Source organism: Melozone crissalis, unplaced genomic scaffold (genome assembly GCF_028551555.1).
Source record: "Melozone crissalis strain CALT ecotype California unplaced genomic scaffold, PUWL_Pcris_2 ptg000106l_1, whole genome shotgun sequence".
NCBI classification, from domain to species: Eukaryota; Metazoa; Chordata; class Aves; order Passeriformes; family Passerellidae; genus Melozone; species Melozone crissalis.
Genome location: NW_026535883.1, coordinates 54,399 through 80,860, shown reverse-complemented (window position 1 = coordinate 80,860; position 26,462 = coordinate 54,399). Strand labels below are relative to the sequence as shown.

The window sequence follows — 26,462 nt, the reverse complement described above, 5'->3', positions numbered from 1 at the left end:
GGAATTCCCAGTTCCATTGCAGCAGAGCTGGGGCACTGTTCCATGGGTGAGGGAGGAATTCCCAGTTCCAGTGCAGCAGAGCTGGGGCACTGTTCCATGGTGAGGGAGGAATTCCCAGTTCCATTGCAGCAGAGCTGGGGCACTGTTCCATGGTGAGGGAGGAATTCCCAGTTCCAGTGCAGCAGAGCTGGGGCACTGTTCCATGGTGAGGGAGGAATTCCCAGTTCCATTGCAGCAGAGCTGGGGCACTGTTCCATGGGCAGGAGGAATTCCCAGTTCCATTGCAGCAGAGCTGGGGCACTGTTCCATGGGCAGGAGGAATTCCCAGTTCCAGTGCAGCAGAGCTGGGGCACTGTTCCATGGTGAGGGAGGAATTCCCAGTTCCAGTGCAGCAGAGCTGGGGCACTGTTCCATGGTGAGGGAGGAATTCCCAGTTCCATTGCAGCAGAGCTGGGGCACTGTTCCATGGGCAGGAGGAATTCCCAGTTCCATTGCAGCAGAGCTGGGGCACTGTTCCATGGGCAGGAGGAATTCCCAGTTCCATTGCAGCAGAGCTGGGGCACTGTTCCATGGTGAGGGAGGAATTCCCAGTTCCAGTGCAGCAGAGCTGGGGCACTGTTCCATGGGCAGGAGGAATTCCCAGTTCCATTGCAGCAGAGCTGGGGCACTGTTCCATGGGCAGGAGGAATTCCCAGTTCCATTGCAGCAGAGCTGGGGCACTGTTCCATGGTGAGGGAGGAATTCCCAGTTCCATTGCAGCAGAGCTGGGGCACTGTTCCATGGGCAGGAGGAATTCCCAGTTCCATTGCAGCAGAGCTGGGGCACTGTTCCATGGTGAGGGAGGAATTCCCAGTTCCATTGCAGCAGAGCTGGGGCACTGTTCCATGGGCAGGAGGAATTCCCAGTTCCAGTGCAGCAGAGCTGGGGCACTGTTCCACCAGCGAGAAGGAATTCCTCTCTTCCCAGGAGAGCTCAGCAGTGCTGGCTCAGGTGTTGAAGGTAGAAGGGAGGGAGCAGGGAGGCAGAAATCCCAGCCCGAGCCCCAGTTTGAGTTTAATCCCCTCTCTGGGGTGACAGGAGCCTGTCCCTTTAGGATCAGGGAGGAACAACTTGGACATTCCCATCTGGAAGCAGGACTGGGACCGAGCCTCACAAATTAACATCATTTCCAGCAGGATCCTTCTCCAAGCTCCACCATTGCCCCTCTCCCTGTCTCTGAACAAGTCAAAGCATTGCTATAATTTATTTAAAAAAAAAATACTGCAAGTCGAGCCAAGAGGATCAATGTAAACCCTTGAGCTCATTTAGTTCAGTTCCAGTGTTTAGGAAAACTCAGCTTATCCAGATTTCTCCCAGATCACCCCTCGGAGGCAGTGAGTCAGGAGGAGCTGGATTGGAAAACAGCAAAGCTTCCATCCCCCCTGGGGCTTCCAGGGAGCTGCAGCTTCTCCAGTTTAAGTCACTCCAAAGGATTTTTCCACAGCTTTGGATGTGGACAGTCATCCCTGGGCTGGGACTGTCCTTAGGTCAGGGCCGTCCTTAGGCCAGGGCTGTCCTTAGGCCAGGGCTATCCCTTAGGCCAGGGCCATCCTTAGGCCAGGGCTGTCCTTAGGCCAGGGCTGTCCTTAGGCCAGGGCTATCCCTTAGGCCAGGACTGTCCTTAGGCCAGGGCTGTCCTTAGGCCAGGGCCGCCCTTAGGCCAGGGCCGTCCTTAGGCCAGGGCTATCCCTTAGGCCAGGGCTATCCTTAGGCCAGGGCTGTCCTTAGGCCAGGGCCGCCCTTAGGCCAGGGCCATCCTTAGGCCAGGGCTGTCCTTAGGCCAGGGCTGTCCTTAGGCCAGGGCCGCCCTTAGGCCAGGGCCATCCTTAGGCCAGGGCTGTCCTTAGGCCAGGGCTATCCTTAGGCCAGGACTGTCCTTAGACCAGGGCTGTCCCTGGGCTGGCCCCAGGGCTGTTTGCTGAGCAAACAGGCAAAGCAGAGCCCGCTCTGCCCCGGGGGCTGACAACAAAGAGCTTTGTTGTTGCTCCACGCTGGGCTCCATCTGCCCTCTCCTCCTGACTGCTGGAAGCAAGAGAGACAATTTGGGATAAATCTGGGAGCCTTTGATTCCACAGCACTCGGGTTATGAGCTGCAATTAAAGTGAGTTAATTGTGGAGCAGCTCCTGCCCCGGGGTTGGTGCACAAAGGTTTCTCAAATTGCCTCCAGCGGGGCAGGGAGGGAATCATGGAAGGACAAAGCAAAAATGAGGATTCGTTTCCCAGCAGTGATTACTGAGGTAGGTTTGCAGCCAGCAGTGTTTCCCTGTGCTGGATCCCTCTCCACAGAAGATGCTCCACAAGATCTCCAGCACCATCCTTGACTCTGCCTCCAGTGCATCCCAAGGGATCCTTCCCTCACAAAAAAAGCCCAAACTGAGAATTCCCTGCCATGGATCCGCAGAAGGGGATGGAAACAACCACAGCAGAGGCAGATCTGAACTGGGGATCCTGTCTGCTCCTCAAGGACTGCCCTGGGCTTCCAGCTGCCACATCCTCCTTGTCCCCATCTGGGGGCAGCTCCTGCCTCAGTTTCTCCCACCCATCTCTGAATTCTTGCTCAGCACAGAGAATCCTCCCCAAACCAGCGCTGGCATCACCAGGAAGGTGGGGCACCCTTGAATAAACTCCCCTGGTCCCTCTGGCCTCAGCTGCTGGGGTTTGTAAACAGGCTCAGCTCTGGCTGCAGGGACGGGCTCTACATTCCTGCTTGGGGCACAAATTCAGCATTCCTGTGATAATTTCTTTTTTAAATAGATCAGGAACAGGCAATCTCAGCTTTTGTACATGACTCTAAAAAATAAATGGCTGAATATTATCTAGATAACTGCTTTTAAAACCCATCTCTTCCTACAGAAATTGTAAACGAGTAGAAAATTTAAATAGTCTTTTGTAAAAAAGCAAGGACGGTACAAGTTATAAAAAATTCGCTCTTCCCTGCCTCTCTCTTTCCCCCACCCTGTGGAAAACCGAGCCTGGGCAGCTCTGGGAAGAGCTGGTGATCCTCAAGGAGCTTCCTTTCACTCCGGTGGCGCTTCCAGTGTCACCCGCTCGCAGGAATGTCCCTCGAGCAGCGCTGGGCGAGTCCCCTGCAGGGAGGTGCACGGAGGGAGGGATTTCCTTCAACCATCACAGGTTCCCTCAAGTCTCATCAGAACAACTCCCAGCACCACCCGACACCGACACCGAGATTGGGGGCCGAGCCCACGGAAGGAGGGACACGGGGAGGGGGAGAGAGAGGAGGAAGGGGGAGATTGTTTTCCACAGAGAATCAGAAATTCAGCAGTCGTGTCCGACGGGGAACAGTTCTCAAATAAATAATTACCTCCAGAGAGGTTCAGAGCACACAACCAGCTCTACACACAGTGGTTCAAGTCCCGCGCGGGGAGGCCGAGCCCGGCTGAGGCTGAGGATGACTCCGGGCTGAGGAAGGTCAGGCGCTGGTGCCGTCCTCCTCGATGACGCGGTTCATGCTGGTGCCGTGCGTGATGTGTGTCACTGGGTTGCTGCTGAGGTCCCTGACGCTGCTGTGCCGCGACTGCTCGTTGAGCCGGTGGCAGCTGCTGTGCCGCGAGTGGTCGGTCAGCCGCGACATGCTGCCGTGAGGGAGCCGCTCCTCCACGCCCCTGTAGCTGCAGGGAGTGTACCTGATGGAGGGAAACACAGAGTGAGCATCAGCCATGTGAAAAATGCGTATTTTATGATTGGCTTTTGGCAAATATTCAAATTAATATGGTATGTGTTGTATTAGAAAGTTATGGTGTATTAATTCTCTTAGGTACTGTGAGTGGTTGGTCAGTCATTACATGCTGCCGCGAGGGAGCCGCTCCCCCACGCCCCTGTAGCTGCAGGGAGTGTACCTGATGGAGGGAAACACAGGGGGGTGAGCATCAGCCATGTGAAAAATGTATATTTCATTATTGGGTTCTCACAAATATTCAAATGAATATTATATGTGTTGTGTTAGAAAGTAAAGCTGTATTAATTCTCTTAAGCAGTGTGAGTGGTCGGTCAGCCGCGACATGCTGCCCTGAGGGAGCCGCTCCCCCACGCCCCTGTAGCTGCAGGGAGTGTACCTGATGGAGGGAAACACAGGGGGATTGATCATCATACACATGTGAAAAATGTGTATTGATTGGCTTCTCACAAATATTCAAATGAGTATTAGATGTGTTGTGTTAAAAAGTAATGCTGGATTAATTCTCTTAAGTAGTGTGGTAAATATAGTTTTAAGTTCTAAAAAATGTTAAAATAGAAATTGTAAGAGCTGAAATGAGGGATGTGGGACTCCAGGGGCTCTCCAAAATGCAGTTTATTCCATCCAAGAGGTCACAGCAGCCCAGGGCTGTGGGTGACAGAGCTGTGCCCACAGCTGTGCTCCAGCTGCAGGCAGGCCTGGAGACCCTTTGGTTTTGGTTACACTGCATTCTAGACTTTTCTCTGCTGAGCATCTTCATACAGTAGAGCCAATCTATACCTTAACTGTTATCTATAGCCTATGATAACTACTGTAATTACCATATTCATGTTACTATTCTCCAATCACTAAAAGTCAGTACATCACAGTTTAAGCCAGAAGTTGTTTTTCAGTTTCCTTGCAGTGAAAAATTCTGACACCTTTTTTCTACTTGCAACATTTGCTGCCTTGTTTGCCTGTGCTCTCTTTCTGCTTGGTAAAAACATCTTCATGTTTGGGGTGGGTTCATCCTTTGCTCTAAGCCATAAAACCCCTTCTAACCAACACACCCTTTGCCTCCTTGGTTATCCAGTGAGACTCAGCAATTCTTTTCTTCTATATCAAAACTTGCTTCCATCTCTATTCCTTCATCAGACTCCACATTTAAAAATCTTTCTGCTGAAGATACAGATCTGTGAGACTTTCTTGTCAAACTTCCATCCTTCCCAACAAGAAGCGATGCCATGTAATGCAGCAGCTCCATGCAGTTGGCCAGGGCCCCATGGAGGGCCGAGGCTCAACGAGAGGAATTGCTGGGTCACGATGAAACAGCAAAATGAGCTCCTGTCTTCCGCCTGTCGCACCCCAGCTTATCTCTGTAACCCTACAGGTCACTTTCCCTTAACCCCTGCTGTTGGACAAGTTTGGATCCCCCTATACCCTATAAAATGGGGCTGGTTTAGCCCATTTGGGAGAAGAAAAGTCGTCGCTGGAACCCTTCACAGACCCCTCAATAAAGCCATCGCTGTGGAACCCCAGGATGATTTTCTTCTCCTCTCTCGCGTCCGCTTCCCCTCCAGCCCACAGGCACCTGAGCAATCAAGAGCTGGAATCCTCAGAGAGCTGATAATCACTGAAGAGCTGAAATCCACTGGGCTTGCTGAGGTGGCCGTGGCTACGAGCGGCCTGGGTGTTTGCACACTCTGTCCCCGGGAGGGACTGAGCTCTCCGGCCCTGCTGCCTGCTCGGGAGCAAGACCACACCACCAGGCAGTCTAATGTAGATACTTTAATTTTTAAAGAAAAGACTCAAAGCGAGATAGCAGCCCCAGGACACCTAAATCTTTCAGAGAAAAATAATTTATCGCCCTCTTATCAGAAGAAATGAACTTCTTCCCACCTCGAAGGCGCTGTCAGGATTCAGAGGAAGAAGTTGAGGATGACCAGACAGAATCCTGTGTTTGAATGGAATTTATGCATCATGGATGAGGTGTATGAATATGCAACAGGCTGTTGTTTTTTAAGGGTTAATCCTTTGTTAATGTGTGTCCTTTTTCTGGTTTATTTTGCCCAGAAAAAGGTACCCGGACGTCCGTAACTCTTTGTCTCTATTGTCTCATATTGTCCTAATTCAAATTGTCCAAATCATTATTACTCTAATTGTATTACTATTTTTATGACCATTTTATTACTATTAAACTTTTAAAAACAAGCGATGGGCGTTTTTCACGCTGAGCTGCTGGAGGAATGCGAACAGAGCTCAAGCGAGGAGAGCCATTCCCTGCTCGGCTCCCCCAGCCCCGCCAAAGCGTTTCAGCTCCTCACAATGGTCTCACCCCAGGCTGGCCGGTATTGGTAATTAGGGGAGTGAAACGCTCGGTGATTAATTACCCTGGAAACCTTAGCTCCACCTCAGCTCAAACCCGTGCCCTCGTTTACCTCGGCAGGGCAGGGGTACTGACAGACTCAAAACCGCCTGACACACGGACAAAGCAGCCGGGAAGTGCTGAGCTGACCTTGGGGCAGCTCTGTTTTCCCACAGAGCGCTCCCGTGCCTGAAAACCAGCGCTGGGCTCAGCCCTGGGGTGTAATTAATTCACCAAGACCAGCGCACACTCTGAAAACATCAGGGCGTTTTTTCTCTTTCCAGTCCACGCACTGACACGGAGAGGAGATGCACCAGAACATCCAATTTTAGCAGAATTATGGCCACGTGTCTGGCTGGAAGGGGCCCGTCCGATCCCAGGATTTGCCCAGAGAGGCTGTGGATTCCCCACATCTGGAATTGCCCGGGGACAGGCTGGACGGGGCTTGGAGCAACCTGGGACAGTGGGACGTGTCCCAGGGAGGCGGAATGAGCAGATCTTTGAGCTCCCTTCCCAAACCATCGGTAATGCCCCGAATTTTTGGAGGACCTGTCCTGGATTGCAAGGTAAGTGTGTATTCTGTTTGCCATCTGTTACAGGTGGGGCAGTTATCTTCTGTTAATGGGACAGTTTTTTATTTATCTCTTCCACAACCAATCCTCCCTCCAGGAGATCTCTTCTGTCAACGAGCCATTAATTATTAATTATCTTCTGTTCATGGGCCAGTGAGTGTCCCTGCCCGGCTGATCAAATTCCATCATCCCATTGGCAGATGCTCCATCCAGTGGGAGGAGCCAAACATTCCTAGCTGGATACAATCTGAGATTCTGGGTCACCACCCAAGAGTGGAGCCAAGCGTTCCTGCCTGGATCCAATCTGAGATTCTGGGTCACCACCCAAGGGGAGGAGCCAAGCGTTCCTACCTGGATCCAATCTGAGATTCTGGGTCACCACCCAAGGGGAGGAGCCAAGCGTTCCTGCCTGGATCCAATCTGAGATTCTGGGTCACCACCCAAGAGTGGAGCCAAGCGTTCCTGCCTGGATCCAATCTGAGATTCTGGGTCACCACCCAAGGGGAGGAGCCAAGCGTTCCTACCTGGATCCAATCTGAGATTCTGGGTCACCACCCAAGAGTGGAGCCAAGCGTTCCTGCCTGGATCCAATCTGAGATTCTGGGTCATCACCCCGTGGCAGGAGCCAAGCGTTCCTGCCTGGATCCAATCTGAGATTCTGGGTCATCACTCAAGAGTGGAGCCAAGCGTTCCTGCCTGGATTTAATCTGAGGTTTGGGACACCAGGGCAGCCTTTTGCACTGCATTCCCAGAGGATCAGCCTTCTCCCCTGCATTCCCAGAGGAAAACCAGGCCATTTTCACCACCCCTGGACCTTCAGAGGAGAACTCCACCCTTGTGCAGGATCCCTGCTCCAGCAGAACCACAGCTGGCACTGCAGGAGGGCTGAGCCACCATGGAATGGGACTGCCACCAATTCCCTGTGTCACCATCGTATTTTCTGAAAAACCCCTTTGCCAGGATTTCCTCTCCTGGGAAGCTGAGAAGCCTCAGAGAAAAATGAAAACAATAATTATCTGAGTGCTTCTCCTGTGTTTTGCTGCTTTGGAACGTGGTTGGACATTGTTTACCAACAGGTCAGTGTTTGATTGGTTTCGTGTGAATTGTTTCGACTTAATGACCAATCAGCATCAGCTGAGTCAGGACTCTGGAGAGTCACGGGTTTTTAATTATTATCTTTTAGACTTCTGTAAGTATCCTTTCTCTATTTTTTAGTAAAGTTTTAGCATAATATAATATAATATAATATAATATAATATAATAATATTTCTTCTTCTGAGAACATGGAGTCAGATTGATCTTTCCTCCCCACGATGAGGGACCCTGAAAATACCTCACACCCTGACCCATAGAGGGTCAGGTTGTGTTCTGACTGTGTTAGTGTTGTTTCGTATTACTGCATAGTTTAATTGTTTTTTTTTTAATTTTCCTAGTAAAGAACTGTTATTCCTGCTCCCATATCTCTGCCTGAGAGCCCCTTAATTTCAAAATTACAATAATTTGTGAGGAGGTGTCCTAGGGTGACGTTATGATGCTGGTATCCCCATTCATGTGTTCTGTTTATGCTGGATATCATGTTCTGTGCCTTCAAGACTGGCTCTGAAGAGTGAAAGTTTTGTTTTGGTTTTGTTATCAGCCGCTCCCCCACAGCTGGGGGGACACACAGACAGGGCAGTACATGGTGCTGCTTTTGATTTTTGCTTGGCTTTTATTTGGGGAGGCTTTTTGTGTTTTTCTTGCTCTTGCTTTTTGCTTCTGCTCATTAGTTAGTTTAGCTAAGCAGTCAGAATTTTTCCCTGGACTGTTTTTCTTTCCCGTTTTTGGAACCATTCAAACCTGCTCCGGACTGGGACCTGGCAACACCGAGAGTTTGCACATTGGGCTGCAGCAGCTGCCCCAGCGCCGGAGGGACTGATAACAGTGACCACCCCCAGAGAGACTTTCTGAGTTTGTCATCTTTTTCAGAGTGTTGTCATCCTGTATTGTTCATTCTGTGTGCTGGGGGTGCTGTGCCTGTTAAATAAACAGGTTCTGTGTGCTGGGGGTGCTGTGCCTGTTAAATAAACAGGTTCTTTCCACTTCTCTCTGAGGAATCCTTCCTTGATTGGGGGAGGAGCTCTGTGGGTTTGCTTTCTGGAGGAGCCTCCTTTTGGAGGTTTTCTCCCAAATTTGCCCTAAACCATGTGAAATACCAAGCTGTGTTTGGTGTCAGGTACACACAGGCAATGTGTGTATTTGTGACTGTGAGATGTGTGGAAACCGACCATGGGACAGTTATAAAGATGAATTCTAATAATTACTGAGGAAAGTAAAGCATGGAAGAAAGCCTTTGAACCTACCCTTTGTTCACAATTAACTTTTATAAGTCTTAAGTTGATTTAGGAGCATTTGAATTAAAGCTTTGAGGATGTTGCTTCTTGACAGGAACTTTCTGCTTGTAGCTAAGCCTTAAAGAGTTCTGCAATAAGAACATTTTGAAGTATAATTTTAGAATATTGCTTGTAGTAAGGATCTTTGAAACTCTAGCTTTAGAATATATAAAAAGGAAACGTGCTTATCTCAGGCCTTAACAAAAAAGAGAAAAGCAGCTTGAGAAAGGAAGATGAACATTAATGATTTATAGTTTGGACCAAGGGAAGCTGGGCATCACTGTTATGAGATTTACAGTCCTTGTAATCAAAAGTTGGACCCACATCTGGAATCTGGACCTCACCAGATGGGAGACTCCTTCCTTCTTTTGGAAACCTGACCACCACAACCTGGGATACTCCTTTTGGGATACATCCTGAGAAAAACTAAATCACAATAGTTTATAGAACTGCGATGTAAAAATTGGGAATAGAAACTGCTGAGAAAGCTTATGAACATATAAATATTATAACTATTTATATAATATATAAATATACTTTATATAAATATTTATAATATTTATATAGAGACCTGTATTTATATAATAAATACCTATAAATACCTGTACGCCTCAACTCTGGGTGTGCAGTTGGAGGGAAATCTTCCCCCACTGTACCCAGCGCTGCATTGCTCATCCTTTACCATATTAATTAATCAATTAATTGCTGCTGGAATATTGGCCCAGCCAAGCTTCTCATTTACAACAACCAGGACAGGAGGGGTTTTCCATTTCCCATCTCAGGGGAGGCTCCTGCCTCCCTCAGCAGCCCCCTCTGCTCAAACTGTCATGAGTACAAAAGTTGTCCATTTTTTAAAGGTTGCAGAGTTCACAAGTTAAACCAATTGCTGCCAAGATGGAGTTGTGACTATTTGTTGTTGATAATTTCATGTTGTAATCCCCTGTTGTTAATAGTTTTCCTTTAATTACCTGTTCTTGATGGTTATGAATCCCCCTTTGTGGAGCATCCCCCTGCTGCCTCCTGGAAGGTGGGACTGTGAGGAGGGGGTGACATCGGGGCTGGCATGCAAATGAGGAAACCCCCCACCAAACCTAGCAGGAGAAACCCCTAAAAACAACGAGCCAACACCGAATTAAGGGATCCAAGTGATGCCTAGACATGAGGAATGTTATGAGTAGAAGAGCTGCCCATTTTTTTAAAAGGTTGCAGAGTTCACAGGTTGGGCCAGTTGCTGCCAGGGTGGAGTTCTGACTGTTGTTGTGATCACCTGTTGTTTTTGTTAACTACCTGTTGTTGATGGTTAAGAATTCCCCCTTTTGTCCTGCTGCTTCCTGGAGGATGGCAGAGAAGAGGGGACATCGGGGTTGGCATGCAAATGACATCGGAACCAGCATGCAATGGGAGAAACCTCTAACCAAACCTAGCCAAAAACCCCTAAAAACAACGAGCCAACATGGAATTGACGGATCTAAGTGATGTCTAGATGTGAGGAACAGAATCCAGTGTCCACTAAGACCCTTTTTACCCCTCACCCTCACCTCAAAGATGTCACCATCCTCGAAAGGGGATGTCGAATGTCAAACTGAAAAAGGGGAATCTCCTGATGCTCTCGTGAGGACGGAGCCCTCAGCCCTGCCTGCAGACCAGTAACCTAAAAAGATGTCAGCTAGACAGAAGACCTGGAATGTCAAACCAAAACCAGAGAATCTCCTGATGCTCTGGTGAGGATGGAACCCCCAGCTCTGCCCACACACCAGCAGACACAGCTGCACTCTTCCTCCTCCTCCTCCGTGCCACTCCTGGGATCAGCAGCGGCGTCAGACCCATCGGTTCTCCCCACCCGAGCTGATTTTTAATAAAAGCATTAAAAAGGAGAAAGATCTCCTGCCCTATTTCACTCTTCTGTGCCACTCCTGGGAGCAGCGTGAGCGTGACCCGTCACTTCTCCCACCTGAGTGATTTTTACTAAAAGCATTCAGAAGGAGAAAGGTCTCCTGCCCTGTTCATTTCACAGAGGACCTCGAATGTCAAACTGAAAAAGGGGAATCTCCTGATGCTCTTGTGAGGGTTGAACCCCCAGCTCAGCCCACAGACCAGCGGACACAGCTGCACTCTTCCTCCTCCTCCTCCTCCGTGCCACTCCTGGGAGCAGCGGCGCCGTGAGTGCGGACCCGTCACTTCTCCCCACCCGTGCTGATTTTTCCTAAAACCGTAAAAAAGGAGAAGCATCCCTGCCCTGCTCATTCGGCCCGTACCGTCCGTCCCGCGAGCGGTGCAGGCTGCCGTGGTAGCTGCTGACTTTGCTGTGCACGCTGCCGGCCTTGCTCCTCTGCTCGTCCAGCACGGCCAGCTGCGTGGACGAGGCGTGCGTGGAGGTGCCCTGCGTGGACGTGCCCCGCGACTTGCGGATGATGGGCGTGTTGGGGTCCCGCAGCAGCGACTGCGCGAAGTCCGGCTCCTGCAGCACCTGGCGGCTCTCGTTGACGACCCTGAGCGGAGCAATTAGCGGTAATTAGCGCGGGGTGAAAGCGATCACGGCCTTGGCTTGGCCAACAAGAGCATCATTTACGTGGCAATGTCCCTGTGTGGTTGTTTTAGCCCTCTATGTGGTTGTCTTAGCCCAGCTGAATCCTTGAAGGATGGACCAAAAGTCATCCAAGGATGGAGGAGTCACCAAAAACTTTCGGCTTTAAAACATCGTAAAGGACATTATATCCTAATATATCCTATAAAAATATAATTTTATTAGTAATATAAATATTATTTAAAATTTAAAACAATAATATAAAATATTATAAGATTTATAATTTTAAAAATAATTTTATATTTCAATAAATTTTATAATTAATAATAATTTATAATATTTATAGTATTTATAAATTTTATTTATATAAAATATCCTAATATTTAAAAAATTCTTAATATTTATTAGCATTTTTATATTCTTTATATATATAAAGAATATATATATATATATATATTCCTTATATATATATGTATTCCTAAAATATATATTATATATTAGGAATATATATTATAGATTCCTAATATATATAAGATTCCTAATATATATATTCCTAATCATATTATATTCCTAATATATATATTTTTATATTCCTAATATTTATTAGGAATTTCTGCTCTTTTGTCCGTGCCCTAAAATATTTTCTAGTCTGCAAATCAGAAATATTTATTAGGAAAGCGCCTACCCGCAGCTACCACAAAATCATAGATTGTCTCCAAATCGATGCCAACCTTAATCTAAATTAATGTCAGCCTTACAGAAGCCACAAGAAATTCTTGTCACTTTATCAAGCTGCTCTTCAGCACCAATGATAAGGAAGATTAAAAGCAGAGACAAATGCTCTCAACTGCAGCCACGGTGACAGGAACCTGAATTTAATTCCAATTTAAAGCTCTGATTCAGCTGGCTAGGTGCACATTTATAAATAAAAAGCTTCCATTCCACCTAAACACCATGAAGTGTTTATTCGACACTTAATTCTTAAAACCATTTTGAAGATGGACAAATGTAGGTTTGATTCTGGGAACAAAGAATATTTAGGGAGAAATAAGGAATTTTTTTGTCCTTCCTGGCCCCATTCTGAATTGTGACTTTTCCATCCATTCCTGCCTTGGTGCGTCCCAGGGCAGCGAGGGAAGGTTTATCTGCACAAAACCCGTGCTCACTCCTTTTTCCTGCGCCCGTGGAAGAAGCTGGCCCACTCGAAGCAGGTCTTCTTGCTGCCCACCCAGAACACCGAGGGGATGCCGACCACCAAGGCCATCAGGTACTTCATGAGGAACAGAATCAGGTCTGGACGGCTCATCTGGGTGACCTGGGCAGAGAAAAAGAGAGAAAAGCGAAGTTCTGCCACCCATCCCGGCTCACCACTGACCGAAATCGTCCCTCCCTGCCCTGAGGCAAAGCAAACACGGCCAGGGCTCCTTTGTTCCTGGCTCCTCAGAGCGTGACCAGAGCTCTGCGGGGCCCGGAGCTGCCCCACACAACAAAGGGCTCAGCTGCCGCGAGGCCCTGGCCTTCATTTGTGCCTCTGCTCTTTCGTCCGTGCCCTGAATGATCCTGGAATATTTTCTAGTCTGCAAATCAGAGAGAGTCGTTGCTTTGATGGGATGAACCCACGCAGGAGCAGGTGCTGGGGCTGCTCTTGGGAAAAATGCCAGTGGAGCTTCATGGATGGTCAGCACTGAGCCTTTGTTCCTTGCAGGGTTTCCTGATCCCTCCCTTGGGAATTCAAGGCTCTGGCAAGGTTCTTATCAACCTGTGTCTTGTTCTTATCAACCCAGCCAAACTTTCTCTCTTCAGGCGGAAAACCCTCATAAAATCAAATTTTCCAGATATTTTCATGCCCAAAGGGTTGGTTTGGAGAAGAAGACAAAGATTTTCCTTCCAGGAAGGTCTGTAGGGTATCTGCAGAACAAACACCCACAGGGGTTTCTGGAATTGATAACCTGGCCCAAAAACTGAACCTTCAGGGACAGAGAACTTCCAGAGGAGGCCTGGAAGGGGCCACCAAGGTGTGGAGGGAAGGAACAAACTCGTGGTGGGAGAAATCCTCTGTGGGCATCGGTGTGGTGACCGTGGGATTCCAGCAATTCCAGAACTGGGAGAGCTGGGATAGGCTGGGAGAGCTGGGGGTGCTCCCCTGGAGAGGCGAAGGATCCAGGGAGGGCTCAGAGCCCCTTGCAGGGCCTAAAGGGGCTCCAGGAGAGCTGGAGAGGGACTGGGGACAAGGGATGGAGGGACAGGACACAGGGAATGGCTTCCCACTGCCAGAGGGCAGGGATGGATGGGATATTGGGGAGGAATTCCTGGCTGTGAGGATGGGGAGGGCCTGGGCTGGAATTCCAGAGAAGCTGTGGCTGCCCCTGGATCCCTGGGAGTGTCCAAGGCCAGGCTGGATGGGGCTTGGAGCACCCTGGGATGGTGGGATGGGTCCAGGTTGGATCTGGATGAGTTTTGGTCCCTTCCCAAACCATTCTGTGATTCCATGACCCCAAACACCCCCTGGCCCCTAAATGACTTTACAAGAGTTTCCCTGCTTTTTGTCACAGCTCAGGGAGATCTCCAAACCCCTCGAAATTTTCTACCACCCTGAGAATTTTTATTTTCTCAGGAGACGAGGGCAAGAGAAAACACAGAGGATAAACAGCAGAATTATCCTGATCCCAACAGGAATAAACTCAGTGCACAGTGGGATAAGAAAGGCCCACAGATGGCTCAAGGATTGGCAGGAAGGTTTAATTGTGGTTGTTTAATTGGGGGGAGGTGCCCAAGGAATCTCCCCACTGCAGCAGTGGCTTTGGGACAGATGGTGACAGTGCTGGAGAAGCCACCAGAGCTCAGGAAGTGACTGAGCAAGCCCAATTACAAATTCAAAGTTTTTTTCCCCCAAAATATAAGTTCAAAGTCAAATCATGCCCTGTGCCAGGGGGATTTGCCAGAAATAGGCTCCCACCTATATTGCAATTAATAATAGTAATATTGACAATAATAATGACAATAATAATGGCGATGATAATGATAATATTCCAATTAATGCTGAGGGGCAACACAGGTGTAACCCAGCACATCCAGGTTTGATATTTTGTATTATTGCACCAGGTTTAATATTTTGTATTATTGCACATTTTCAGTCCTGTCAGCTATTTTCCTATATGGAAAACAGGAGTGTAGAAATGTCATGAGCACAATTAGAAATGTCACAAGTGTCCAGTCTGTGACAGAGGGTGACAATCAGAGCTCCCCTCTGATCCTGCAGGCTTGTACTGATGTGGAACACAGGTGCAACCTCCAGAACAACACCCAGAGCCAGTATTTCCCCCAAATTATAAATCCAGAGTTTTTCCCCCAAAAAATATAAATTCAAAGTCAAATTCTGCCCTGTGCCAGGGGGATTTGCCAGAATCCCACCCTGTGATGTTCCAGTTAACGCTGAGGGGCAGCACAGGCGTAACCCAGCACATCCAGGTTTCATATTTTGTATTATTGCACATTTTTAGTCCTGTCACCACTGGAGATGGAAAACAGGAGTGCAGAAATGCCATGAGCATAATTAGGAATGTAATGAGCATAATTAGAAATGTCAAGAGCACGTGTCCAGTCTGTGACAGCGGGTGACAATCAGAGCGCCCCTCTGATCCTGTGGCCTGCATTGATGTGAAACACAGGTACAACCTCCCAGAACAACATCCTGAGCCGGTTTTTCCCCAAAAAATATAAATTAAAAGTCAAATCATGCCCTGTGCCAGAGGGATTTACCAGAAATAGGCTCCCACCTATATTCCAACTAATAATGATGATGATGATGATGATGATGGTGATGATGGTGATAATCCAGTACAACAACAACAACAAACAACAACAACAATAATATTCCAGTTAACGCTGAGGGGCAACACAGGTGCAACCCAGCAAATCCAGGTTTAAAATTTTGTATTATTGCACATTTTCAGTCCTGTCGCCACTGGAGATGGAAAACAGGAGTGCAGAAATGCCATGAGCACGTGCCCAGTCTGTGACAGCGCCAGTTTTCCCCCAAAAATATATAAATTCAAAGTCAAATTATGCCTTGTGCCAGGAGGATTTGCCAGAAATAGGCTCCTGCCCTGTGATATTCCTACTATATAATAATAATAATAATCATCATCATCATCATCATCATCATCATCCTCCAATTAATGCTGAGAGGCAGCACAGGTGTAACCCAGCAAATCCAGGTTTAATATTTTGTAATATTGGACCAGGTTTAATATTTTGTATTACTGCACATTTTTAGTCCTGTCACCACTGGAGATGGGAAACAGGAGTTCAGAAATGCCATGAGCATAATTAAGAATGTCATGAGCGTAATTAGGAGATGATCCTGAGGAGTTTTCCATCCCCCTCTGCCCCAGGGGTGCTGAAGGGTCTTGGGCACCACTGGACCCTCCCACAGCATTTCACAGAATTTTGTAGCCAAATTGTGAAATTCCACCCAGAATTCAACAATATTAACCATTACCCAATTAAAAATTACCCAGCAAAACAAAGCTCTCAAAAATCCACATCATTATATTGTATTATATTGTACTATATTGTATTGTATTGTATTATATTATATTATATTACATTACATTATAGTATAGTATAGTATAGTATAGTACATTACATTACATTATATTATTGCATTATATATTATATATTTTATATATATAAAATATAAAATATAAAATATAAAATATAATATATAATATATAATATATAATACAATATACATATTATATAATATATAATATATAATATATAATATATAATATATAATATATTATATATTATATATTATATATTATATATTATTTCATCACTACCTCCTTTGGCATTGAGTAGAATAAATGGCGAAAATCATAATTTCTTAATGAAGGTGACATTCATTCATTTTTATGTTTAATTATTTATATTTCTATTTAACGTCCATGGGGTTGAATCTCCCCAAGCAAAGCCTCTGGCCTGAAGGGAATTGAGTTTTGAATTTTTCATCAAGAACAAACCACCAGCTCTGCTCGCTGCATTAATTCCACCAGGATATTGCAATAAATCACTCAACAGCAAAAATCTCCTGGCTCAACGCGCTCCTGCTGAGTGCTACAAATAAATCCAAATGAAAAAAATGAAAATAAATCCATCCAACAAATCCTCCAGGTGAGAGGGAGCTCGTCCTGCTCTTTGGCAAAGCGAGTTATTAAACATCATCCCACGCTTTTCTCCAAATTAACACCCAATAAATTCACATGAATGCTGAGTGGCTGCACCTGTTGGAAACAAAATTCACCTGCAGACACCAGGTATTTATGATAATTAACAGCAGAAAAATTAAATTTGAAATGATTCTTTAAGGTTTATTGGGCTAAAAATCAGATATTTGAGCCCAAAGGCGCTGGGCACCTCCAACCCCAAAACACTGGGACAGAAACCAGAATTAAAAACAGCAAAATTGGGCAAAAATTCACATTAATGCTGAGTGACTGCACCTGTTGGAAACAAAATTCATCTGCAGACATCAGGTATTTATAATAATTAAAACATTTCTAATAATTAACAGCAGAAAAATGAAATTATTCTTTAAGGTTTATTTGGTGTTTGAGCCCAAAGTCACTGGGACACCTCCAACCCCAGAACAATGGGACAGAAACCAGATTTAAAAACACCAAAATTGGGCAAAAATTCACATTAATGCTGAGTGACTGCACCTGTTGGAAACAAAATTCACATGCAGACATCAGGTATTTATAATAATTAACAATATTTATAATAATTAACGCTGGAAAAATGAAATTCGAAATTATTCTTTAAGGTTTATTGGGGTAAAAATCAGATGTTTGAGCCCAAAGGCGCTGGGACAGAGACCAGTTTTAAAAACAGCAAAATTGGGCAAAAATTCACATTAATGCTGAGTGACTGCACCTGTTTGGAATAAATTCATCTGCATGCACCAGGTATTTATAATAATTAACAACATTTATAATAATTAACACTGGAAAAGTGAAATTCGAAATTATTCTTTAAGGTTTATTGGGGTAAAAATCAGATGTTTGAGCCCAAAGGCGCTGGGACAGAGACCAGTTTTAAAAACAGCAAAATTGGGCAAAAACTCACTCGTGTTCATAATTAAAATTCAGTCTTTCTTTGGGAACTCCATTCTTTGGGAATTCCATTCTTTGGGAATTCCGTTCTTTGGGAATTCCATTTTTTCTCTGGGAATTCCATTCTTTGGGAATTCAATTTTTTGATAATTCCATTCTTTGGGAACTCCATTCTTTGAGAATTCCATTCTTTGGGAATTCCATTCTTTCTTTGGGAATTCCATTCTTTGGGAATTCCGTTCTTTGGGAATTCCATTCTTTCTCTGGGAATTCCATTCTCTCTTTGGGAATTCCATTCTCTGGGAATTCCATTCTTTGGGAATTCCACTCTTTGGGAATTTCATTTTTTAGGAATTCCATTTTTGGGAATTCCATTCCAGGGAAGGATTTCCCTGCGGATCTGGGCTCTGAGGAAAAGAGGGAAATGCCGGATTTGGGTCGGGGGCCCCGCGCTGGAGCTGCTCGGGCACATCCCGGCGTTCTCACCCCGGAGTTCTGTCAGATGCAGAGATCACAAATGAAATAAATTCATTTCTGCACCCGTTCCTTCCCTCCCATCCGCTGCGCCGCTGCAGAGAAGGCTTTCCCTGAGTGAATCCAGGAATCCTCAGCAAATGTGGAATTTGCTGGGTCCCAAGGAGGAAATGGTGAATCTGAGTCCGTGTTCTGGAAAGGATAATTTATTATTTTATGGTATTATATTATATTAATAATATAATATAATATCATATCATATCTTATATTCATTATATATATTATATTGTATTATACTGTATTATATATTATATATTACATATTACATACTATATATTATATATTACATATTACATACTATATATTATATATTACATATTCTATATTCTATATTATATATTATATATTATATATTATACATTATATATTATATATTATATATTATGTTATGTTATTATATATAATATATTATATGTATTAAATATATTAATTATATATATTATACTAATATTATATTGTATTATATTATAATATTATATAATATAATATAATATTATATTACATTACATTACATTATATCACATTATATTATATTATATTATATTATATTATATTATATTATATTACATTACATTATATTATAATATAACATATTATGTTACATTATGTTATATTAAATTATAATATATTAATTACATATATTATATTATATTACATTATGCTATATTATGTTATACTATATTATATTGTATTAATCATATTACATTATATATAGTATGTTATATGATAATATATTATAATATATCATACTGTGTTATGTTATATTATATATTAATTTTATAGTATATTGCATTATATTATTATATATATTTTATCATATAATATAATATAATATAATATAATATAATATAATATAACATAACATAACATAATATAACATTATATTATATTATATTATATTATATTATATTATATTATATTATATTATACTATATTATATTATATTATATTATATTATATTATATTACATTATATTACATTACATTACATTACATTACATTACATTACATTATATTATATTATATTATTAAAAATAGAGGCAGGATACAGACAGAAAGCTACAAATAACGATAATCAAACCCCTGACTCGACACAGCCTGACCGTGACTGGCCATACAATCAAACCAATTCACCTGCTGGATAACCAATCTCCAGCCGCACTCCAAAGCAGCAAACACAGGAGAAACCCTTGAGAAAATCTTGTTTTCGTTTTTCTCTGAGTTCCCCAGCAGCAGAATCCTGGGCAAAGAGGAATTTTCAGGGAATGCGACGGCGACAAGGGAACGCTGCTCCCTCATGGTGGGCAGGTGCTCAAAAAAAGGTTAAAAACACCAATTTCCACTTTTCCCCAGGGAAAAGCAAGGCTGCTCTGTGGGCACGCTGCTCATTTCGATGTTTATCCAATAATTCCTGAATATTTTCCCCTCCTGCCCCCAAATGATCAATCAAAGTTCATTAATTTGAATTTCATTGCTTTTTTCCTGACAGGGACGCGCGGCCTCTTCCCACGTGTGTGAAAATACAAATGAATGAGCACGGGGTGTGTGTGGGGAAAACCCAACACAGCCCCTGTGCCCTCCTCCGGGGCAAAAACTGCAATTATTTGGGATTTCCCTCAGGATAAAGGGAATGAAATTCAAATTAACCCTGCTCCTGGTGAAAATGGGAAAGATTTCAGAATTGTTTCCATCACTCTCATTGCTCCGAGATCCAGGATTACACTCACAAATTTTTCCCAGTCAAATGTGGTAGGATTTGTCACTGAAAATTATTATTATAATTACTAAAATCTTGATTTATTGCTTAAAAAGCAATGGAATTCAAATTTTAACCCATGCTTGTGTTGAAAATGGAAAAGAGCAAAGGGAATCTGATGGAGCAACCTCGATTTCAGAATTGTTTCCATTGCTCTGAGATCCAGGATTTCACTCACAATTTGTTTTCCAGTCTAATGTGGTGGGATTTGTCACTTTAAATTAAATTATTATTATTATTAAAATCTTGCTTTATTGCTTAAAAAAGCAATGAAATTCAAATTAACCCCTGCTCGTGTTGAAAATGGGAAAGATTTCAGAATTGTTTCCATCACTGCCATTGCTCCGAGATCCAGGATTGTATTATCCAATTTGTTTTCCAGTTAACATGGTAGGATTTGTCACTGAAAATTATTATTATTATAATTACTAAAATCTTGCTTTATTGCTTAAAAAGCAATGAAATTCAAATTTTAACCCATGGTTTTGCTAAAAATGGGAAAGAGCAAAGGGAATCCGATGGAGCAACCTCGATTTCAGAATTGTTTCCATTGCTCTGAGATCCAGGATTATGCTCACAATTTGCTTTGCCAGTTAACATGGTAGGATTTGTCACCGAAAATTATTACTATAATTATTAAAATCTTGCTTTATTGCTAAAAAAAGCAATGAAATTCAAATTAACCCATGCTTGTGTTGAAAATGGGAACGATTTCAGAATTGTTTCCATTGCTCTGAGATACAGGATTGCACTCACCATTTGTTTTCCAGTTAACATGGTAGGATTTTTCACTGTAAATTAAATTATTATTATTCAAATCTTGCTTGTTTTCCTTAAAAAGCAATGAAATTCAAATTTTAACCCATGATATTGCTAAAAATGGGAAAGAGCAAAGGGAATCCGATGGAGCAACCTCGATTTCAGAATTGTTTTCATCGCTCTGAGATCCAGGATTTCACTCACAATTTGTTTGCCAGTTAACATGGTAGGATTTGTCACCGAAAATTATTACTATAATTATTAAAATCTTGCTTTATTTTTATAAAAAAAGCAATGAAATTCAAATTAACCCATGCTCTTGTTGAAAATGGGAAGGATTTCAGAATTGTTTCCATCACTGCCATTGCTCCGAGATTCAGGATTGTATTATCCAATTTGTTTTCCAGTTAACATGGTAGGATTTGTCACTGTAAATTAAATTATTATTATTAAAATCTTGCTTCATTGCTTAAAAGCAAAGAAAATAAAATTTTAACCCATGGTTTTGTTAAAAATGGGGAAGATTTCAGAAGTGTTTCCATCGCTCTGAGATCCAGGATTACGCTCACAATTTGTTTTTCAGTTAACATGGTAGGATTTGTCACCGAAAATTATTATTATAATTATTAAAATCTTGCTTTATTTTTATAAAAAAAAGCAATGAAATTCAAATTAACCCCTGCTCTTGTTGAAAATGGGAAGGATTTCAGAATTGTTTCCATCACTGCCATTGCTCTGAGATCCAGGATTGTATTATCCAATTTGTTTTCCAGTTAACATGGTAGGATTTGTCACTGAAAATTATTATTATTACAATTACTAAAATCTTGCTTTATTGCTTAAAAAGCAATGAAATTCAAATTCTAACCCATGGTTTTGCTAAAAATGGGAAAGAGCAAAGGGAATCCGATGGAGCAACCTCGATTTCAGAATTGTTTCCATCGCTCTGAGATCCAGGATTTCACTCACCATTTGTTTGCCAGTTAACATGGTAGGATTTGTCACCGAAAATTATTACTATAATTATTAAAATCTTGCTTTATTGCTTAAAAAAAGCAATGAAATTCAAATTAACCCATGCTTGTGTTGAAAATGGGAACGATTTCAGAATTGTTTCCATTGCTCTGAGATACAGGATTGCACTCACAATTGTTTTCCAGTTAACATGGTAGGATTTTTCACTGTAAATTAAATTATTATTATTCAAATCTTGCTTGTTTTCCTTAAAAAGCAATGAAATTCAAATTTTAACCCATGATTTTGCTAAAAATGGGAAAGAGCAAAGGGAATCCGATGGAGCAACCTCGATTTCAGAATTGTTTCCATCGCTCTGAGATCCAGGATTTCACTCACCATTTGTTTGCCAGTTAACATGGTAGGATTTGTCACCGAAAATTATTACTATAATTATTAAAATCTTGCTTTATTGCTTAAAAAAAGCAATGAAATTCAAATTAACCCATGCTTGTGTTGAAAATGGGAACGATTTCAGAATTGTTTCCATTGCTCTGAGATACAGGATTGCACTCACAATTTGTTTTCCAGTTAACATGGTAGGATTTTTCACTGTAAATTAAATTATTATTATTCAAATCTTGCTTGTTTTCCTTAAAAAGCAATGAAATTCAAATTCTAACCCATGATTTTGCTAAAAATGGGAAAGAGCAAAGGGAATCCGATGGAGCAACCTCGATTTCAGAATTGTTTCCATCGCTCTGAGATCCAGGATTGCACTCACCATTTGTTTTCCCGTTCACATGGGGGGAAAAAATGGAATTTTTGTCCACAAAAATGGAGAAATTCCATCCTGAAATTCCATTTCATTCAGCCCATTCCACCCTACCGTGAGATGATCTTTAAGGATGTTGAAAATGTGCAGTAAAATAAGAAATGAACCATTACCAGCTCAAAAAGTGCATTCGTGACAATGGGAGATGAGCAAACTGCTGAATTCTTGAATTAAAATCACAGCAGGTGAGAGGATTTTAATCCTTTTAGGATTTTAATCCTAATATTAAAACTCATCGGTCCAATGTTGTCAGATAACGCATTAAAATTTGTTCCAATTTGAATTTTAAAATTAATTTTCTTAAAATTCTGTTAAAAATTCGGTACTAACAGGAATAAATTTTAAAATAAAATAAAATAAAATTAACAATAAAAAAGGTAATTTCATTAAAATTAACTTAAATTAAATTAAATTATTTAAATTAAATTTCATTAAAATTAAATAAATAAAAATTAAACTAAATCACTGGGATGGGAGTGAGTGGGTGAAAAAAAAAATCTCATTTAAATTTATCCCACAGCAATGGGGAGGGGAAAAAAAATGGGAATAAACGGGATTGTCTATTTTTGTTGCAGATAAAAATGATCTTTGCAATTACATCATCCTCCAGAATAATTAAATTCTTCCAAACACCAAGGTAATTTTAATTTTTTTAGAGAAAAGATCAAAAGGAAAATAGAGAAGATTTGGAGATAAGCACAGGAACTGCTTCAAAGGACTCAGTGAAAATTACTTTTAAAGGAAAAATTGCTGTTAAATTACTTCTTCCCTCAGTGAAATTTACTTTTAAAAAGAGTTTTGCTCGTCATTCCTGCAGAATGTGAAATAATTTTCCATGAGATTCCCAAATTCCAGGAATTTCCATCTTTGGTGCTTATTTACATCCAATCCTCAAAAAAATGGGCAAAAATAAAAATTCTTTATTTATTTTCTTTCCGGGATGATCGCAGAGCTCCAACCAAGGCTGGTAAAAATCTAAAAAGGGAATTTAAAGGAGTTTATTCTGATTTTTGACTGATATTTCTGATTTCAGGCACACAAACGAAGGCAGGTTCTGGTTCTTATCTGACCAAACTCTCCACTTTGGAATATTTTGAATTTTGGGAATATTTCTCATTTTTGGGAATATTTCTCATTTTGGCAATATTTCTGATTTTTGGAATATTTCTGATTTCAGAAATAAACAAAATTTCTGATTTTTATCTGACCAAACTCACCCTTGGGAATATTTCTAATTTGGGGATTATTTCTAATTTGAGGATTATTTCTAATTGGGGAATATTTCTAATTTCAGAAATATTTCTGATTTCAAGCAGCCAAACAAACAAAGTTTCTGGTTTTTATCTGACCAAACTCTCTGCTTGGAAATATTCCTAATTTTGGAAATATTTCTGATTTCAAGCAGCCAAATAAATGCAGTTTCTGCTTTTTATCTGACCAAATTCTCCACTTAGGAATATTTCAAATTTTGGGAATATTTCTCATTTTGGGAATATTTCTGATTTTTGGAATATTTCTGATTTCAGAAATAAACAAAATTTCTGGTTTTTATCTTACCAAACTCACCCTTGGGAATATTTCTAATTTGGGGATTATTTCTAATTTGAGGATTATTTCTAATTTGGGAATATTTCTAATTTCAGAAATATTTCTGATTTCAAGCAGCCAAATAAATGCAGTTTCTGCTTTTTATCTGACCAAATTCTCCACTTAGGAATATTTCAAATTTTGGGAATATTTCTCATTGTTTCTGGTTCTTATCTGACCAAACTCTTTGCTAGGGAATATTCCTAATTTGGGGAATATTTCTAATTTTAGGAATATTTCTAATTTTGGGAATATTTCTGATTTCAGGCACTCAAACAAAAAAACAGTTTCTGGTTCTTATCTGACCAAACTCACCCCTTGGGAATATTTTGAATTTGGGGAATATTCCTAATTTGAGGAATATTTCTGATTTGGGGATATTTCTAATTTCGGAAATATTTCTGATTTCAGGCACTCAAATAAACAGTTTCTGGTTTTTATCTGACCAAACCCTCTGCTTGGGAATATTTCTAATTTTGGGAATATTTCTGATTATGGGAATGCTTCTAATTTGGGAATATTTCTAATTTCAGAAATATTTCTGATTTCAAGCAGCCAAATAAACAGAGTTTCTGCTTTTTATCTGGTCAAACTCTTTGCCAGGGAATATTTCTCATTTTGGGAATATTTCTGATTCCAGGCAGCCAAATATTTCTGGTTTTTATCTGACCAAACTCCCTGCTTGGGAATATTCCTAATTTGGGGAATATTTCTGATTTTGGGAATATTTCTGATTGTAGGCAGCCAAACAGAGTTTTTGGTTTTCATCTGACCGAACTCTCCACTTGGCAGTATTTCTCATTTTGGGAATATTTCTGATTTTTGGGAATATTGGGAGTTCCTGCTCCATCATCTCGGCCACCCCAGTGGATTTTTAAGCTCAGATTTGCCGCTTTTGGGAAAAATCAAAATTCCCAGACCACAAAACCCTTTTGTCCACCGTGGGATCGACTCCACTCTCCATCTAGGATGCTCTGCTCTCAGAAATATTAAAAAATCATTGAATTTAATTTCCGATTTATTTATTTTATTAATTTTAAAATGTATTTAATTAATTAAACTAATATTAAAGCTTCATTAAAATATGTTTTCATTTCACCACGATTCCCCACAAAACTCCCCATTTTTCCCAAATTTAAGGATAAATTTCACCACCATGAGCTGAGGATAAAATAATTTCCCTCCCAGCTTTGGGAATCTGGTTCAGTTGTAAATCTGGATTATTTCATATGGGAAGAGGGGAAAAAAATAGAAATGGAGGAGTTAAAAGGAAAAAAAAAAGGGACATTTTTTGAGGGGAAAAAAAATAGAAATGGAGGGGTTAAGAGGAAAAAAAAAACCTCAACTTTTTTTGAGGGGAAAAATATAAATGGAGGGGTTAAAAGGGAAAAAAATTGAGGGAAAAAATAGAAATGGAAGGGTTAAAAGGAAAAAAAATCCGTTTAATGCTCCCTGGGGTCTCAGGTCCTTCAGCCCAATTGCAGTGAATGAAACCTCCAGGAACCTCCAAAACCTCCAAAACCTCCAAAACCTCCAAAACCTCCAAAACCTCCATTGTTCCTTCGGCTCCTGCTGGGCCACGGCAGCAGCGGCTGCAGGATTGCAGCAGCCTTCCCTGCACGGTTTTATTGCTTTGATTTTATTTTATTTTATTTTATTTTATTTTATTTTATTTTATCTTATTTTATTTTATATTTTTTTTTATTTTATTTTATTTTATATTTTATTTTATCTTATTTATTTTATTTTATTTTATTTTATTTTATCTTATTTTATTTTATTTTATATTTTATTTTTTATTTTATTTTATTTTATCTTATTTTATATTTTATTTATTTTATTTTATTTTATATTTTATTTTATTTTATTTTATCTTATCTTATCTTATTTTATTTTATCTTATTTTATTATTCCAGCCCTCAGTTTCAAGTTTTTGCCGGGAATTTTGCCTCCTCGAAACCCTGATGATTTTATAGATGTTTACATTTTAATGATTTCAATATTTAAATTTAAATTTCAATTGACGCACGGTGGGTGTTGGAAATTAATCAAGACAAAGCCGCGTGTCCCCCTTTTTTATTTCTTTTTCTTTTCTTTTCTTTTCTTTTCTTTTCTTTTCTTTTCTTTTCTTTTCTTTTCTTTTCTTTTCTTTTCTTTTCTTTTCCTTTCCTTTCCTTTCCTTTCCTTTCCTTTCCTTGAAATTTCCATGAAATTTCCTTTCCTTTCCTTTCCTTTCCTTTCCTTTCCTTTCCTGAAATTTCCTTTCCTTTCCTTTCCTTTCCTTTCCTTTCCTTTCCTTTCCTTTCCTTTCCTTTCCTTTCCTTTCCTTTCCTTTCCTTTCCTGAAATTTCCTTTTCCTTTTCCTTTTCCCTTTCT

At 41.4% G+C, this 26,462-nt stretch overlaps 1 protein-coding gene across 3 annotated transcripts in view; it reads right to left on the bottom strand.

The window, feature by feature from the left end:
- Positions 1-3,406: 3,406 nt before the first annotated feature.
- Positions 3,407-26,462, bottom strand: part of FZD3 (frizzled class receptor 3) — a 72,618-nt gene continuing 49,562 nt past the window's right edge. For all 3 annotated transcript variants that reach the window (XM_054291771.1, XM_054291772.1, XM_054291773.1), the window contains exons 4-6: positions 12,710-12,858; positions 11,275-11,508; positions 3,407-3,684 (exon numbers count right to left, since the gene is read on the bottom strand). In XM_054291771.1, coding sequence (XP_054147746.1) covers positions 3,471-3,684; positions 11,275-11,508; positions 12,710-12,858 — 597 coding nt within the window. In that variant the 3' untranslated portion in view covers positions 3,407-3,470. The remainder of the gene's footprint in view (positions 3,685-11,274; positions 11,509-12,709; positions 12,859-26,462) is intronic.